Here is an 18,026-nt window from a genome sequence, read left to right on the forward strand (position 1 = left end):
ATGTGTCTTTCAAACGAGTGAATGTTATCAGTACGAGTAGTTGCTGGCGGGGTTTCGATGCTCTACCCAGTCACCAACACTTATTCTTTCGAAGGAGAGAAACACTACTGATTCAAGGCAAAACAGAGGTTAATTTGGCGCTTGAACGAATTAGGAGGATTGCTCCTCACGAGGTTAGTGTAAAGCATCCTTCTCTGGTTGGATGTCTCTGGTTGGATGTTGAGATTACAGGAAGTATTTTTTCTGCATCGAGTGCTTTTCTCTGCCTCTCTGCCCCACTCAACACATCGTTATAGAGACCATCTGGAACGACCATGGTTAATCCAGATGGTCCTATCACAATCTCGGACAATTCGACGTCGTCGACTCTCCAACGCATCGACCAAGTCTCTCAAATTGTTCAAGCTGCTGTAGTTGCATATGGAGGTGGTATGTACCTGGAAGGGCATTGCACTGCGTGACAAGATGGTACCTGTATAGAGATGATACCTTTCGACAAACATGAATTGGAATGTTTGGCTGTCGACGGCAGCTATGTACCAGAAAAGCCGTGTCGAATACCGAGATAGCAATATTAGTATTGAGTAGACGCACGAGCAGACTCACGTTGACCTGAAGAAAGCATCTGATAAGCTGCAATTCGGCATCTTTTGCCATTGGGTTTGAAACTAAGATATCGTTTTCAAGAGATCGTCTGTCGTGTTGGCACCTGTTGTTCGCCATGCTGTCGGTACCCTTTATATAATTTGTGGGTCGAATTGCTACTTCTCTACTTTACACTTAGCCCATTCGAAACCCAGTCTCATGCTTGACGAATGAAACATGAATTATATTACGATTTTTAGCACCATGAAATTGCGGGACATACTACTTATTTACACAGACCGTTTCGTAAACAACAACCACAAAGTACCAAAAAAACTTCACTAGACTGGCCAGTACAACCTGTTACTCTACAAAGCTACTATCCGTGGGACTTGTTGGTGTCGGTGGAAGCTCGACTTTCTGTCGAATCCTTTGAAACTCGTGTTGCGGAATCAAGAATGTCATTGGCACAAATCCTTCACTAGATTTCTGCTTGTTGATTGCAAATCCCCAACTGTCTGGGTATACCTCACTACAAGACAAGAGAAGAAGCAAAAATTGGTATTGACGCTTTAGACGAGCAAAACAAAACCAAGCCATATCAACCGTCATAGATTTAACGTGAAACCTACTTGATAATTAACAGATCACCGACTTCCAACGCCAACTCATCAGGATGTCTAGGTTTATATTTAAAGAGCACAACCCATTCATTCCGTGACTCTGACGGCGTCACAACCTGCAGCGGTTGTACACCAGAAACCACACTCTTACTCTGTGACCTTTTAACATCACTTCTCGAATCAGATCGTTTGGGAGTCCTTGGCTTCGTAGCCCGCTGTAATGATCTACTACCAGTTGACGAACCCAAAGAGTCCAATTGAGTTCTTCGAATAGACCATCTGTCAGTTCTTGTTCTATGGTTTGTTAACGTGGTGGGTATGTTTTGCTGTAAGAGGTCCTGTTCTTGGGAGAGTGGTGATGGTGGTGTCGCTTGTAGTATTGGCTGGGTCGTTTGTCGGTACGAGTTTTGTGAGGACGTTTGCGACGTTCTGTCATCCTGAGTATTGTTACTGCTGTTTGTAGCATTTGTCCTGGTATCGATAATCAACTCGTTACGTAGCGTCGACGCCTGCCTCCTAGATCCGAATATACTAGATTTGGGTCTGAGTAACGATCCCCGGTGTGGGGACAGCATAGATAGAGATCTAATGAATTCCTTCTTTCTGGGAGCCGGGTTCTTTTCTTCGTCATTGTCTGCATCCATATCCTGTGAGAGGACTCTGTTTTCTATGCCTGTTATCCAGAGACAGCCGAGACCTATTATGCTAAAGACTGCTGATATTATTGCTGCGACGTGGTATGACGAATTGTCGTCGACAAATCGAGTTGTGTTATCCGGTTCAATGATTCGGTGTGGTGCGTTCGTGATTGTTGATAGAGAACCTCCCACAGTGCTATGACAAAAAAGAAGGTTGGATATAAGGTTGGATGTAAGGTTTTGCACTCAGACTCGAAGCAAACAACATGCCTGATGAAGATGCTAGGCAACAGCAACGAAGTCGTGTTTGAAAATATCCTCTTTGGCATTTCAAATAACCTATTATCATAGAAGAAACCGTATATGAGTCCATGTCTGTTCTTCTGATCAGACCAAGCACCAAATATCTTGTACCTCTGCGAATCCGCTACCACCCTCTGCGCAATATAGCACACAACCAAACAACTACATGATAAGAGTGCCAATGCACATTGTACCAGCAGTATCCAACATGGAGCCAGATTTTCGTTTTGGATTGTGACCATAATCCATAGATTGCAGCGGGACGTATCAGACAGGAATGAGGATGCATTGGCGATGAACGCTATAAAGCAGCATATCTATGTTCAAATCAATGTGGAACGTCAGTTCATGTATGCATAAGGTTGTTGGGCTAGAGTGGCAATGGTGCTCCGATAAAAGACAAAGCGGATAATAGATGCATACCAGTGCTGTAATCAAGAAGCATGCTAAGGAAAGCCTAAACCGTTGGTATCCCATTGATGCTTTGTTTGGCTCTCCCGGCACCACAAACGATAAATTGCGTAGTGTTGTGTTTGCGGGATTCGAAATTTTTAGTAGGTGGTTGAAGGCAAAAGAAAGTTGGATGTATTTAAGACTATGAAGGTTTGGATAGCTTGGAAGGTACCTAGAAGATTTCTATCAAGTTTACAAACAAGCTACGATGCTATCGGTGCCTTCCGATCGTTGCGTCTGGATGTATGTGGAGTCATGGCTTGTCGCTTTGTGTCTGGTGCAACTCACCGAAAACGACGAACAAGTGTATCGATCGCTGGCGTATCTACTCGAAAACCTTATTTGAGGCGATGATTCCAGGTGCTGAAGGTGTCTAGAAGCCGCGAAATCCCTGTCTGATCGTGTAAGTACAAATTTCGCAGGAGTTGATTTCCTCCCGATTTGACAGATGTTTGTTTTATTTTCATTTTTAACTTATTTATGAGTCTTTTATGAGGCTGAGAAGATAATGAGGGTAAAGAGACGAGTATCAGGAAGTAATTTAGTCCGACTCAACAAAATGTAACAGTCACTGAAATCCCCCCATAAAGTTTGTTGGATGAGACAGCTTTTCGAGTTCTACGGCCATTTCCATTTGCTTCACTTCCAATTGCTTGGCCCGTAGATATTCCGTCATCGTGATGCTTCCTTGTTTGACCAGTTCCTAAGGCGAAAAAAGTTGGCTGCGAAATAATCTCAAGGGCAAATGCAACATGACATACCGCCAAGACAAGAGACTCAGATCGAACCACACTTCCAGATGCCGATGACCAAGTCGAGTGACGAGCAGGAAGTGTAGGTGAATCTTCCACATTCCGAAGTAGTCCATTTGTTGATCCCGTAAGCGATGGAGGAAGAGGGGATATAGGCGATCCGGACTTCTCTGGTTCTATATACGGAATCAGAGACTGCATAGGCGCAAATCCACACTGCCCTCCTTTCCAGACCAGCGCCCATCCATCGGTATACGTGTTTGCAACCACGACGATATCACCCTCTTCGATCGATATCTCATCTTCTAATTGAGCTGGATTTGATCTAACTACTAAATAATGTACGTGTTGGTAGGATGGTGGTGGTTCTATTGGGTTTGGCTGGCCGTTAATGTTGTCGATTTGTTTTTGGACTGACTGGCGTGTACTATGTGCTAGTGAATCCATTCGTGAACTGTATTGTGTCGTGTCTATGCTGTCTAATTGCTGCTGTTGGTGATTGTGTCTTATAGCAGTAGAGTGCCGTTGAAGTGCTAATAAATCATTACCACTATCAGTACGATGATATGCTTTACGTCTAATCGTCTCTTGTATCGATTGTATAGTTGATATTGTCGCACCACTTGTTAATGGCGATAGTAAACTTGAGTTTGATGGTGACGATGATGTTGAATCGTTTGTTGCAGAGCCTTTATTGTTCCGTATAAAAGATTCGTCTGATGATGATCCTGTCGTCAAACCTGTATGCGGAGATCCACGATACGAGTGCGCAAAACTGAAACTACGTTGTGGTAACCCTTGCTGCTGTTGATTATCATCGTTAAGAGATGTTTTGCTCTTTTCTGCGGTCGTGGGATGTGATGAGAGTTCCGTCAGATGCCATAGTGCAAACAGGAAGCAACATCCAGCGGATACGAAGGAAGCGCCACCGCCAACCATTGTCGGTATATAGGTGCTCCATGTGACTGGCGTGACGCGAGAGATCCCATTTTGGACGTTTACACGATGTGTGCCTGTGAGGATTGTAGCCAAACTGCCACCCATTGCTAAACAGTAGAAGAGAGAGGTTAGATCGCATCCAAGCACGTTGATGAGCAGCGAACGTGCTCCAATTGTTACGAAAAGTCGCGAATTTGAAAAAAAACTAACCCAGCCAAAAGTTGAAGAGTCCGATAATCGTGAGGATCATGGTGACCACAACCATGAAGATCGATTCCTGACGACTCCTGTACGTGTTTTGCCGTAACAAGAAGAATTGTCGGACTAGACATGAGGCTGTTGAAAGCAACGATACTGTTGTCGATATGCTGTAAACCTGACATAGATATGCAACGTCATTCCTGACCGCATCGACAATCCAGAGATTGCATTGTTGAGATGACAGTAATGGAGGTAATGCGGTTACAAAACTGACGGCTGTAAAGAGCTGTGATTACCGGTGGGGTCAGTTTTTCGATCATTTAAGCTTTTTCAAACTTGATGCATTCCAAGACGAATCAAATGTCTTACCACTGATACAAATAGAAGCAGCAAGTCACGAAGGACTGTAGTTCTGGCCGCTCTCATTGGTCTTTTCTCTTCGTGCCTTCTTGCTAAAGTTTTTGTGGTGAAAATATACGCATGGACTGGACTGGCGGAGCTTCAATTGTGCTTGGTAAACATTTCCGTGCATGTGTCTCCCTACTATTTAGATCGTCTACGGAAAGTCGGAAACTCTCTCGACGCGTCCTGTGCAGTGCCTCGTCGCTGACTCTCATCCAATGTAAATCCCCGTTCCTGTTCCTTGTGAAAATGTTGGACCTGCAACTTCGTAGCGAGGACGACGTTTCTCCAAAACCTTCATCTCATGCGCCAATAAGAAGACCTGTATCGTCAGCATCTATTATCAATTGATATATTTGCGGAACCTTGCTTAGAGCGACCGCTAGGACAATTTTGGATTTTTCTTGCTTGCTTGTAAAGAAACTCAACTAGTTGGACAACTAGTAGCAAGGAGGTCTAACTATGAACATCACGTAGGCGTGCATCAACCATCATCCGAACTCGTATGAAGGGATGAAATGCGTTTTCTACTGCTTCGCATCCGCTCCTGCCTTTCATGTTGGCAGATACGCGCCATTTTAACTCAAAAGCTGTAAACCTTCTAAGAACGAGGGAACTAGCATACAAAAGAGGCAGCGAGTGTGTACTGAGTACGTAGATTTACAACCAGAACTACCAGATCTTTAGGGTCCTGCACAAAGGAAAACACGCCCGACCATGTCGCATCTTTCGTTAAAGGTCACGGTGGTGGAGTTGGGCACCACCAAGACCATACATGTAAGATGCATGCACACACCCGTATCAGATTTTTTCATTGAATCAGTATGCGTTACTCATATCTTACTCCGTTCTTCAACAAGTTCACCGGTGACATGTCTGCGTATGAGGCATGTAAAGAAATTCGAGAGAAATTCGGTGCTGAAGCAGGTGGTTCCGATCACGGTATATTCTGGCCTGCTCAAACGAAATGGCTGGCCAACAACAAAGTCTTGGATTTCTATGATCTTACTTCTGGTGATGAGGTGGAATTCAAGAAGAAACACCGACCATTACGTGTCCGTACTATGGATGGTAGTGTCAAAACTGTATTGATTGATGAGAGTTTACCTGTTCAAGCTATCGTTGTTACTGTTTGTGAGAGGATTGGTATGTGCTTGCTATGGTCTTTTCTTGTTGGCGATGTTGGAGTTACAAATTTAACTGACGCAAAAAAAATCAACAACGCATTGCACACGACTAGGTGTGGCCAATCCTGAAGAATACTCCTTTTTACCTGATGGTCCCATGTTTGATGAAGGTGGTACTGTAAGAGGAACAATGCGAAAGAAGGGAAAGGCACATATCGAAGAAGAGGGTAAACGATTTGGTTCAAGACACGCGTCGATGTTTTGCTCTTCATCCAAAAATTCGTTATTTTTATTAGCAAAATGGCTCAATGCCGAAAAGACTCTCAGAGAACAAGGATTTACGGAAAACGACAGTGTCTTGTTAAAGAAAAAGTTCTTCTTTTCTGATCAAAACATTGACAGAAACGATCCAGTCCAACTCAATCTACTCTACAACCAAGCTCGTGAAATGATTGTATCAGGAAAACATCCATGTACCAAAGATGAAGCCGGTCTTTTTGGGGCTATTCAATTACAAACACAGTATGGAAACCATGAACCTGATAAGCATCGCCCAGGATTTGTCAAGTAGGTTGAAACTGATGCCCGGAATTAGGTCTCGATGCAAGTATAACTTTTTTCGCACGCTTTAGGATGAAGGAATTCGTCCCTCCAGAATACGTGAAAAACAAGGACGTTGAAAAGAAAATGTACAGCGAACACTCCAAGCTCCAGGGCTTGAACGAACTCAATGCCAAGTTTAGATACGTGCAATTGAGCAGATCACTTAAAACTTATGGTATCACTTTCTTCTTGGTCAAGGTAAATTGTAGATTGTCACAAAAAAAAAATTAAAACCAAACCAAATAACCAAAAAATGACGTTGCTGACACCAATGAACACAACAGGAACGAGCTGAGAAGAAGAGCAAGCTTGTAGAAGTATTATTGGGTGTCACGAAAGAGTCTGTGGTTCGTCTTGACGTTGAAAGCAAGGACGTTATCAAAACATGGCGTCTGACTCAACTGCGTCGTTGGGCAGCTTCACCAAATAGGTATGTGGTTCAAACCAAAAAAAAAATTGTCTAGCCGCGTTCCATAGTTTCTAACATCTTTTCCAGTTTTACCTTGGACTTTGGTGATTACGCCGATGCATACTACAGTGTGTTGACCACTGAAGGAGAACAAATATCCCAACTGATTGCTGGTTATATTGATATTATTCTCAAAAAGAAAAAGGCAGCCGACAGACAAGTGCCAGATGAAGAAGAAGAGCACGCAGCTGTAGAAGAATATGTCCGTCCCGGACGTGCACAAGCAGTTGGTTTGGCTCAAGCTGCTCAACGTGCCGGTAACGTGCAAAATGTCGGTCAAGTCCAACAAGTCGATATGCAACGTATGCAATTTGCACGTCAAGGACCCATATCGCTGCAATATGCCGACTATGGAGCAGATGTAAATGGTGATTTGCAAGTAGCTCAGCAGACTCTATTGACAAACATGCAAAATGGCCATGCAGCTATCGCCAATGTACTCCAATCACTGGGGTCTGCTTTGGAATTGCCCCCTATGGGATCTGATCCTGCCTCAATGGCATGGAGAGAACAAACCCGTGATGTCAACGGTGAAAACATTGCTTCACAAATCGCCTCGTATCTAGCTGCTGCTGGATCTCTTGTTATCCATGCTACCGGAGACGTTGCAAATCAAGACTACGATCGTATATCAGCCAATATGGCTACTATTTGCTCTAGTTTAGGTCAAATGTCTACTGCAATCAAGATGTTGGCGGCGCTATGTGATAATGCACAGGAAGGAAACGAATTATTAAGTTGTGCTCGTCGTCTTGCAACTTCTTTAAACGGACTATTAGCTGCTACGCGTCCCGTCGTACTGGGTGAGGCCAAGAGTGAACACATGTATCAAGCCATAAGAGACCTTACAGCCTCATCAAATCAAATGCTTGCCATGCTTAAAAAGGTCGAAGTGCCCGAAGATGATCAAAAGGAATTGGTCGTCCGAGCCAAGGCTGTTGAAAATGCCTCTCGTGGATTTGCCGAATATGCTCAGCGTACTAGTGCCGGAATCCGTGACAAAACAGCTGCCAATCAAGTCCTGCTTGACGCCAACGCTGTCACACAATTGGCATCTCAGTTATTGGCTTGTACGGGTGTTTTGGCACCCATGATCTTATCACCGTTATGTCTCGATCAACTATTAGAAGGATCTGTCTTGCTCCAAGACAGTGTCGAAACTACATCTCTGACTGCTCAAGGCTGTAACGCACCTAAAGCTCTGCGAGACTTGCAAGACTCTACTCAGCAAATCAATGACGCTATTGCTAAACTAGTAGAAAAAGCCAAACATCCAATCAAGGAGGAAGAAGTGTCTGAACTTGACTTGCAATATGACCGTGTCGTCAACTCCGTGGATATGATGTTGTCGCATCTAGGGTCTGGAGATGGTATTGTAGGTGCCGCTAGAGATCTCACCGTTACCGCTACTACCTTTATAAATGCACTGAAAGCTTCTGGTGGTGGTGTAGAAGCTGATGAACGTAAACGGCTAGCCTCCGCAGCCCACAATCTTGCTGAAGCTACTGCTCGAATGGTAGCAGCTGCTAAAGATGCAGCGCGTAATCCATCTGATATGGATCGTCAAGTCCGATTGAAGGATGCCTTGGCTGAACTACAAGAAGCAGCAGGTGAAGCTATTGGAGCTCGTGTCCGACAAAAGGCCTTCCAGAAATTGGCTAAAGCTGCTAAAGACGCCGTCTCGTCCTCCAACCAAATCATCACAGCATCCAAGAATGCTGCACCTTCTAACCGTAACCAGGCCTCTCAACAACAACTCAACTTGGCTGCCAAAAGGGTTGCCGAAGTTACTCCGACATTGGTTACGGCAATCAAGGCTTATAATGCTGATCCAGAAGACACGAACGCTCAAATGCGTCTGGTTAATGCTTCTAAACAGCTAATTGTACCCGGCCAATCTCTCAATGCTGCTTCTAGAGCTGCAGCGCCCACAACAGGGGATCAAGCTGCTCAAGCTGGATTGATTTCAGCTGCCCAGCAAAACTCTACGTCTTTGGAGGCTTTGAGTAAAACATTCGAGTTGGCTGAGAGTATCAAATCTGGCTTCCAACTTGAATCTGCTCTCGAGGTTGTACAAAAAGTACATGCCGATATGGTCGAAGCTTGTGGTGCACCTAGTAAAGTTAAAGCACAACCTGGTCAAACTGTTGAATCGTCTCAACTTGAAATTCAAAGTGTCACTAAATCTATGATTGGTGCTATTGGTCAAATGACTGCTTCCATGGAGAAGGGAGACGAGAAGTTTATGGGAATCGCTGCTACAGATCTTGTCAATTTGGTCCAAGCATTATCTGCTGCCGCTAAAGCTGTATGTGGTACCAGCAATGATCCCGACACCAAGAGTCAGATCCTTGAAGCTGCTGCCAACTTGGCTGCTGAGATTGCTAGAATGCTTGAAGCTGCTAAAGCCGGTCGTGATGGTACTGCTGTTACGGAAGCTGCTTTGAAAGACTTGGCTCATAGTGCTACTGAAGCAGTGACTGCTATTGCACAATGCTTGCCTGGTCAACGTGATATAGATAGAGTTCGTGTTACTGTAGAACGTCTTCAAAGTCAAATCGCGTCTGGTAAATTGGCTCAACTTGGAAATGGAAAAGATTCCTTTCAAACTGCCCAAAACAAACTCGAAGTTGCTACCAATGCACTTGTACTGTCTATGAATAATCTAGTAGCTGCTACAAAAGGAACTCCATCTGAACTTATTATTGGTGTCAAGGGCTTTGAAAGCTCGATAAATAAACTTGCTGAGGCAGCGGGTAGTTTTGCTGGTAAAGATGCCGAAACTGCTGAAAAGATTCAGGCTCTATTATCGGATGTATTTACTGCCAGTGCAGCTCTACTATCTAGTACCAAACTCGTTGCTGCAGACCCGACCAACGGCATTGAGAAGAGCAGACTCATGGATGCTGTACGTAGTGTAGGTGAATCTCTGAGCAAGCTTATGGAAGGATGCGCTGTCTCTGCACCCGGACAGTCAGAGTGTAACAAGGCATTGCAAACTCTTGCTATCGCTAATGCTCGTCTGGATGCCGTCAACGATGCTACACCAAATAACGATACTTACGCAGAGTCATTGGCCATTGTGAGCAGTCAAGTCAAACAACTGTCTTCGCAGCTCAATAGTATGCTGGCAGCTGCCCGATCAGGAGATGCCAACAAGCTTGCTTCAGGTGTTACCGATGTCAGTGATTTGATCTCGAGTATTACAGAAGCGAATTGTAGAGCTGTATGTCTTATTGGATTGGCAGATCCTTCCTCCGTAGCGGCTACAAGTGGTGCGGTAGATACCACCATCTTCTCTAAGACCACTGCTGATATGAGGGCTGCTTTTGATAAACTGGTAAATCCTAATAACAAGCAACAAGATGTTGTTGAACATGCTGCTCAAGTCGCAAAACATACTGCTGCCTTGTGTAATGCTTGTAAGAAAGCAGGTGCTGATCCAGCAGTCAGTGGAATGGCTCGCCAACGCTTTAACGAAGAAGCTCGAGACATTGCAGCTATTACTCAAGATCTAGTCCAGAGCATTAAAGTATTGGCGGTCAAACCATCTGAAGTCACTCGCAGTAGATGTGTCGCTGCATTTGCACCTTTACTAGAGAAGGCCAATGTATTGGTGGAATACACTCGATCTGGCGAGTTTGCTGGTGAACCTGCCAGATTCTCACCTATGGCTCAAGCATCTCAACGCCCACTCGTCGATTCCAACCGTAATGCTATTGGATCCGCACAAGGAGTATTCGAAACATCGAGAATGTTGTGTGCAACTCCGAAAGATAGTGCTGCTATTCAACTCTTGCAATCACAAGTTAAATCTCTGACTGATGCTATTCAAAGTCTGACTTCATCGATTGCTTCTGGTGCTCCTGGACAACAAGAATGTGATGAGGCTCTTGAAAAGATTACTGATACAGTGGCTGCTTTAGATGGAGCTGTTGTCGATGCTATGGCTGGACGATTAAAAGCTCAACCTGGACAAGATCCCTCTCATTTGGTTGATACTGGTCGTGCATTGGTGTCTCTTGCTGATGTCATTGGTGATAATGCCAAGAGTAACGGTGCTGAATTGGGAGCTTCGGTGTTGCAACTACCAGCTACGTTTGCCCAAGTAAGTAATTCACCTGCTCTTGTGGTGAAGTACCACGACCGCGAACAAGGCGCTTTTGCATCTGTGATATTTTTGATTTTAATCGTCATTTTCTAGTTCGCCTCATATGCCGGTTCATGTGCTGCTGGTCTCAAGGACGCAAATCAGCAAAAGTCTCTTTTGGAAGCAGCCAAGGATGTGGGAGATTTGATGCTTGCTTTCTTGCACGCTGCCAAAGCCAATGGTGGAAACAGTCTAGATATTGGCAAGCAGCAACAAGTAGATGCTCAACGTGAATTATTCCAAGCCAGTATAAAGAAGGTCACGGCCTTTGTCGAGGGCACTGGAGAAGAGACAGCCGAGTTTACAGCTGCTGCCGATCATATTGAAGCAGGATTGAAGAACTTCAAATCTAAGATTCCAGCTCGTGTAGGCGAAACATACCAAGCATATGCAACTCAAGTTGATACCCAAGGCAAACAGTTATTGGAAGCTATTGGTGAAGCAATCTCAAAAGCCAAGACTCGAGAACAGTTTGCTGCACTCGCCAACCGAGTCAGCACTGTCTTTGACGATATTATCCTATCTTCTGGTTGTGCTATTGCTGCATCTGACGATCCGAGTATCAAGCAATCGATTACAGAAGCAGTTCGAGATTTGGGTGGAGCTTTGATGCGTCTCTTGGATGCATCTCGATTAGCATCACGAGGAACCGATAATGTAAACCGTAGTAAACTCAGCTCAGCAGCTCGAGAAACCGCTTCATCTACTTCCAACCTCCTCAATGCTGTGCGTGAAGGATCCAAAGGTATTATTGCATGTGAAAACGCCAACAGTAATCTGTCGTCCCTTATCGGTGATATGGAAACGACGACCATCTTTGCTCAAGCTGGACAACTTGACCCAATGGACTCCAAAGATAATTTTGGTCGTCACAAGGATGCTATTCTCACTAATGCCCGTCAATTGATTGAATTGACAAAGAGGTTTATTGCAGCTGCTACTGGTACTCAGAATGATCTAGCAGATGTAGCAGGAGCTGCTGTACAAGTCATGGCATCTTTAATGGAGCATTCTAAAGCTGGCGCAACTGCCGTAACATCAGCTGATAAAAATATGCAAGTACAACTCTTGGCTGCAGTTCGTGCTGTAGCTGAATCCCTTCAAGGTCTGGTTACTGCGGCCGGTGTTGCATGCGGTCAACCCGAAAACGATCCATCTATGAACGACTTGGGTGATAGTGTCAAGATGCAGTTTGGTGCTGTTGCTGAACTTATTAGAGTAGCTAAATTGCTGGGTGACGAAGCATCTCGTGGAATCCGAGCTCTTGAGGGGGCTGCTTCCGAAATTGATGAGGCTATAACTGTATTAGAATCACAATCACCAGCTCAAGGAACTGCTCTTCCGGAAGAAGTCGCTGCTATTGCCAAACAACTCGCTACCGCTTCGGCTGGATTGGTGTCTGCTAGTAATGGTGCCAAACAAGATGATGTCGTTGCTGCTTGCAACCATGTCAAGAATGTATTTGTAGATCTTAGTCGTGCTGGTAAAGCTGCTACTGAAAAGGCACCTGCGGAAAAGAGAAAGGATATGCATCGGGCAGTTATACATGCTGGAGAATCTACAAAGATGCTACTTGGTACAGTGAAAGGTGTACAAGAAGCACCTACACCCGAACACAAGCAACAGGTACAAAATGCAGCCAAGGAAGTCGCAGCAGCAGTCGCCACAGTCATGCAATCTTGTGGTGCATTGATTCCAGGTGGTTATGTAGATCCAAATGATCCGAACGTCATTGCCGAACGTGAATTATTGGCTGCTGCCTCATCTATAGAAGCTGCAGCACGTAAACTCGCTCAAATGAAACCACCAGAACGACCACGTCAAGCCAACGAAGAGCTAGGATTTGATGAACAAATATTCGAAGCTACTCAAGCTATTGCCTCAGCCTGTGCTGCACTCATCAAGTCTGCAACTGGTGCTCAGCGTGAAATCGTAGCTCAACAAGGCAATGCCAAGAAATCCGATAAAGTGTATTATAGTGATGGAACATGGTCGGATGGTCTTGTATCTGCAGCTAAAGCCGTGGCTGCTGCCACTGGAGATCTCTGTGCTGCAGCCGATGCAGCTGTCAAGGGCAACGTGGATCGAGAACGTGTAATAGTCGCGGCTCGTAACGTATCAGCTTCCACCACCCAGTTATTATCGGCTGCCGCTACAAGTGTAGATCCAAACTCCCAGTCACAAATACGTCTCCAAGCTGCTGGAAAGGCCGTCACATCTGCTGCAGATCAACTGTGCAAGGCTGCTGATCAATCCATGATGTTTGATGATGCTGAACAAATAACGTCAGATCTCATGAAGGGTGGTGCTACAAACTCTAGAGTGGTTGAAATGGAAGCACAAGTATCGATTCTCAAGATGGAGAAGGAACTGGAGAATGCTAGGAAGAAATTGGCTGCAGTGCGAAAGGGCAAATATGATGTCCAGACAGGGACTGTCAGGGGGCCCAAGAAATAATAATATGTGCTAAAATTTTGTATTATATGTCACTCGTTCGTGTTTTTATACTCATTGCTACTTTTCAATACACAACATCACGTATAATTGTAACTGTTGGTTTGAGAGGTGTTTTCTCCGTAATCATACGCACAGAATTTTAGGATTAAAACAAAGATTTCTTTTTCCTCGTATTCGAGCTTGAGCCCCCGCAAGAGTAAGAATTGACGTGGACGAATACCAGGGCAAGAAGGGAGGGGAAGTGGATAACCTTGCTTCGCATGGATGCTTTCACTGATGAGGTTATTATGGTTTGCCTCCGGTTGCTCAACCGGGGAATTTTCCGTCAGAAATCCAAGTCTTCAGGAAAATTCACTTATTGAGGTCTCCGAAAATACTAGACAAGACAAGGTCGCCATCGAGAGCGTATTTAGCACATTAATTTCCATCATGGAGGTGCTCCCGTGGGGTACTCTGGAATATGTCTCTGCGGGCATCATTGTGTCGTTATTGATTCCTGCGGCAGTCATAAATGCTTTGCTTCTGGTCGCCTTTTTCACGGACAAAAGGTATGACTTAGAGCTTAAGAAGTATACAATTTACTAAGATTGCTGACTCGACTGTCTGCTCAGGAATTGGCACAGCGGACAGACGGTTCTGATTGTGAATTTACCTTTGAGGCACGTTGAATCAAGATCAAGCCTATGGACATAATGTCTGCGCGAGATGCCACATTAATCAGCGTCCAGCTTAGTCTGAAAATGGCCACTGAATCGGTTTATTGTTGGCAATATCCTCAACGACTCGTTAGTAACATTGACACCTAATAGCCATTTTGTCTACATATGGTTTTCGATGATCGCCCTACTTCGATCCATAAATTATGGATCTGTACTGCCATCTCAAGTGTTCTGCAACGCTCAAGGCTGGATTTTGGTCTCATGTGCATGTATTGGAATGCTTACCTTGCTGCTCTTGGCGTACGATCGTTGGGTTACTATTTGCAAGGTTAAGAATAGTGCATGGGACATCCAACAGTGGTGAATGCATCGCATTAACTGGTAATTGTCGTATAGAATCGGGCAACAAGTAGCACAAAGGCAGCTATATTGTGCTGCTGTGTTTGGGGCTTTAGTTGTCTGGCGTCTGGCATATTTAGTATGTCTTCAAATCCTACTGTACAAATTCTTCCTCTGATACCCACCCGATAAACCTTATAGTACTCTTTGGCAACATGTCTCCACATCTTTTGTACTGTGGGTTGAGTCTGTCTTCATTTCTCCTCCAGTCCGTGAGAAAACTAATGCTATGCTTTCAGGTGTAAATAATTGGACGACGAGGGACTCTGTGCAAGTTTTTATGACATCTCTTGAGGTCGTTATTGTCGGGCTGGTGTTATTGGGACTCATTTTCTTTTATGGTTTGATAATACGGCACATTGAAGAAAGACAGAGATCAATGAGTACACTTGTGCAAGGTTAGTGGCTGACAATTTGTATTAATGATGGCAAAAGAACCATTCCAGATCCGCCTACTGCAACTTGTACAATCATGTAGGAATTGTAATGGGAAGAAAAGAACAAACAGAGTCTGCGGAGAGGGGCAGCAATCATCGAGCTAGCAAAAGGAGCTCCACTTGGCAGAGAACAGAAACTGCAGTATTTGTCAAACTCTGTGTGATGACGTTGGCAACTTGTATAATATGGCTTCCGACAGGTACTGGTTTTGTTTCAAGGACACTGTCATCGTTTCCTCTTTTTGCTTCTTGGTGCTAAATTAGAACGGTTTAGGGATTCAAATCATCTATGAAGTTTCCACGCTTCAACCAGTGCCCAAAGAATACGATTCCTTCTGCGCTATGTATAACAGTGTAGCGTTTAAATACCCGAATTGAACATTAACTAATTAATCAACACCATTTATAGAATGTTATACACGCAACCATTGGTCGAGGGGATTCTAATCATGTGGACCAGTGCGCATCTACGGGTTAAAATATTTCGATTTATTGGGCTCAGCACATCAAGTCTTTGCGTTGCTCGAAGCTCCTCAATCGCTGAAAACCATTCTCATGGTGGCTATACTCAAAACAGTACAGGACTACTCAGGAGTTTCGTAGAAGCCGGTAGCACATCCAAGAAACCTTCAATAGCACGCTCCAATAATATACCTTAGTTTAGTTTCCATGCCAACGGTCTGCGTGAAGTGCTTCGGTGATATTCTCTCAGTGATGAGATCCTCATCAACGGTTTTATTCATTTGCGCTTCTCAAGTTTTACGACAAAAGGCATCCAACATTGATGAGACAAACCGACTTGGAGCTCATGTGAGAGCATTGATAAAGTTGTCCGATCTTACAGCCAGAAGCTTGATCTGATTGTCATTACAGAAATTGGTGTCCAAATCTCGTGCTGCTTATAATCCTTTTATTGGCTCGACACTTTCTCAAATGGAGCTCTTTGCCACGCATCATGGACACCGATATTCATGGATGGGTTCCGAGTCAGACACTTTGTAACGCGCCAGTTGTTGTCATAGTGCCTGGTGAAGTTGCAGACTTCATGTTCACCCTCAAGCAACCGCTTGTCGTGTGGAGCAGCGGGCTTACCTCTTGTATACTTGAAAGATTAGATTGCCTTTAAGGGTTGAATCGGCGACATAGTCAACATTTCTTCTTGGCCAACATTGAAATTTCTTCGACAAACCGAAAGTATTTGTTGTAACAATGCTTTCCGGAGTTCAACGAATGCCTCCTTTGCAGTGTTTTCTTGATGGTGTCATTGCTCACCAAAGGAACTTTTAATTTCCGACAACGATGTTGAACACTCTTGGTCATTTTTCGCGACTTACCGAATCGCGACAAAACATCTTTGAAAATTTTCCGGATGTGGGTACCGAGGAACTCAAGTCTTTAAAACGCGGAGGTTGCAGATACTCAAATCCTATGTGGTTAAAAAATATCAATCTGCTCACAGTGAAACGACACGCAGCCATGACTTCAAAATCCTAAACTGCTGTCAGTGAAGACAGTTGGGGTCGTCGGGGGCGGTTTCCGGTATGGATATAGTGCCATGGGTAAAACTAGACTATGTGGGAGCAATTCTCTTTTTGTGCATCATGGGCGTGGCAAGCGTTTTGAATGCGCTACTACTTGTAGCGTTCTTCAGTAGCAGAAGGTATGTTCCTCCTTTTGCAGCAAGACTTACAATTACAACCAGAAATCTGATCCCGGATGAGAATCACCCACCAGAATATGGAGTCCAAATCTCCTGCTCCTTATAAATCTTCCTTTGGTTCACTTCTTTTTAATATGGTGCTCGATTCCGCCTATACTGGACGCCGTGATTATTGGAAAAATTCATTCAAGTCAAACACTTTGTGATGCGCAAGGAGTTGTTATAGTGACTGGTGAAGCGGCGGGGCTTTTGGCACTGCTGACGTTAGCATTTGATAGGTATATGGTCATATGCAGGGTAAGTGACGACTTTGTGAACTGTGTTATTGAAATTCCCAGAGCTCAAACAGCCTTATTCCACAGAAAACGGTCACGAATATGACGCAGGCGGTGTTACTTTGCGCTTGCACTTGGATTATCGGCTTTTGTGTCCCTTTACCTATATGTATGTTTTAGATTGTCGCAACGTCAGATGACACTCTAAACCAGTGTTTCTCTACCAGTAATTGCTGGCCACATGGCACCAGATGAATCCATTCCCATCTACTGTGTGAATAAGTGGAATTCAAGGGAACTGACGGACATGATTGTAACATCTCTAGAATTGATTGTCATCTCTGTGTCCATTGGATCTATATGCTTCTTTTACCTATCGATCATTAGATACATCAACTTAACCCATAACAGAATGAGCAGGGCTCTGTCAAGCGTCAGTGAGTCTGGGTCTGAGAAGGAAGTCACTGTGAGGACATCTGCGGTGAAGAATGCAATGGAACCTCATGAACGCATAAGGCGTGTCAGCCATCGCTCTATGCAGAAAACTGAAGTATCAATATGCTTCAAGCTTGGATTTCTCACACTATGCACCTTTGTGACTTCAAGTCCAAATGGTAACGGTATTTGCTTTTGCTGGTTGTAAAGCCACTACGCAACTCAAAGAACTTTACTGTAGCAATCAGACTTGGCTACGAAGTCGTATCAGTGCAGCCCATTAGCCCCGAGTTTGACCTATTCTGTGCGGTGATTACATGCAGTCAATTGGTGATTGAAAGTTTGTTGGTCATCTATACATCGTCTCCGTTGAAAGCTGTCATCCTTTCCTTCTTCGGATATCATTCCCCTCGAACTTCATTTCGTGAACAACGAAGAAACCCGTCGTTTGTAGATTAT

The 18,026-nt window shown here is 44.4% G+C and overlaps 1 protein-coding gene across 1 annotated transcript; it reads left to right on the forward strand.

The window, feature by feature from the left end:
• Positions 1–5,613: 5,613 nt before the first annotated feature.
• SmJEL517_g04801 (uncharacterized protein) lies at positions 5,614–13,702 on the forward strand (the record flags this gene model as incomplete). Its single annotated transcript, XM_031170729.1, has 8 exons — positions 5,614–5,673; positions 5,757–6,042; positions 6,137–6,250; positions 6,320–6,590; positions 6,656–6,824; positions 6,911–7,056; positions 7,123–11,203; positions 11,300–13,702. The coding sequence occupies 8 exons, from the start codon at positions 5,614–5,616 to the stop codon at positions 13,700–13,702; spliced, it is 7,530 nt and encodes a 2,509-aa protein (XP_031023289.1).
• Between the last annotated feature and the right edge of the window lie 4,324 nt (positions 13,703–18,026).

The sequence above is a fragment of the Synchytrium microbalum genome (assembly GCF_006535985.1).
Source record: "Synchytrium microbalum strain JEL517 chromosome Unknown SmJEL517_scf0036, whole genome shotgun sequence".
NCBI lineage: Eukaryota > Fungi > Chytridiomycota > Chytridiomycetes > Synchytriales > Synchytriaceae > Synchytrium > Synchytrium microbalum.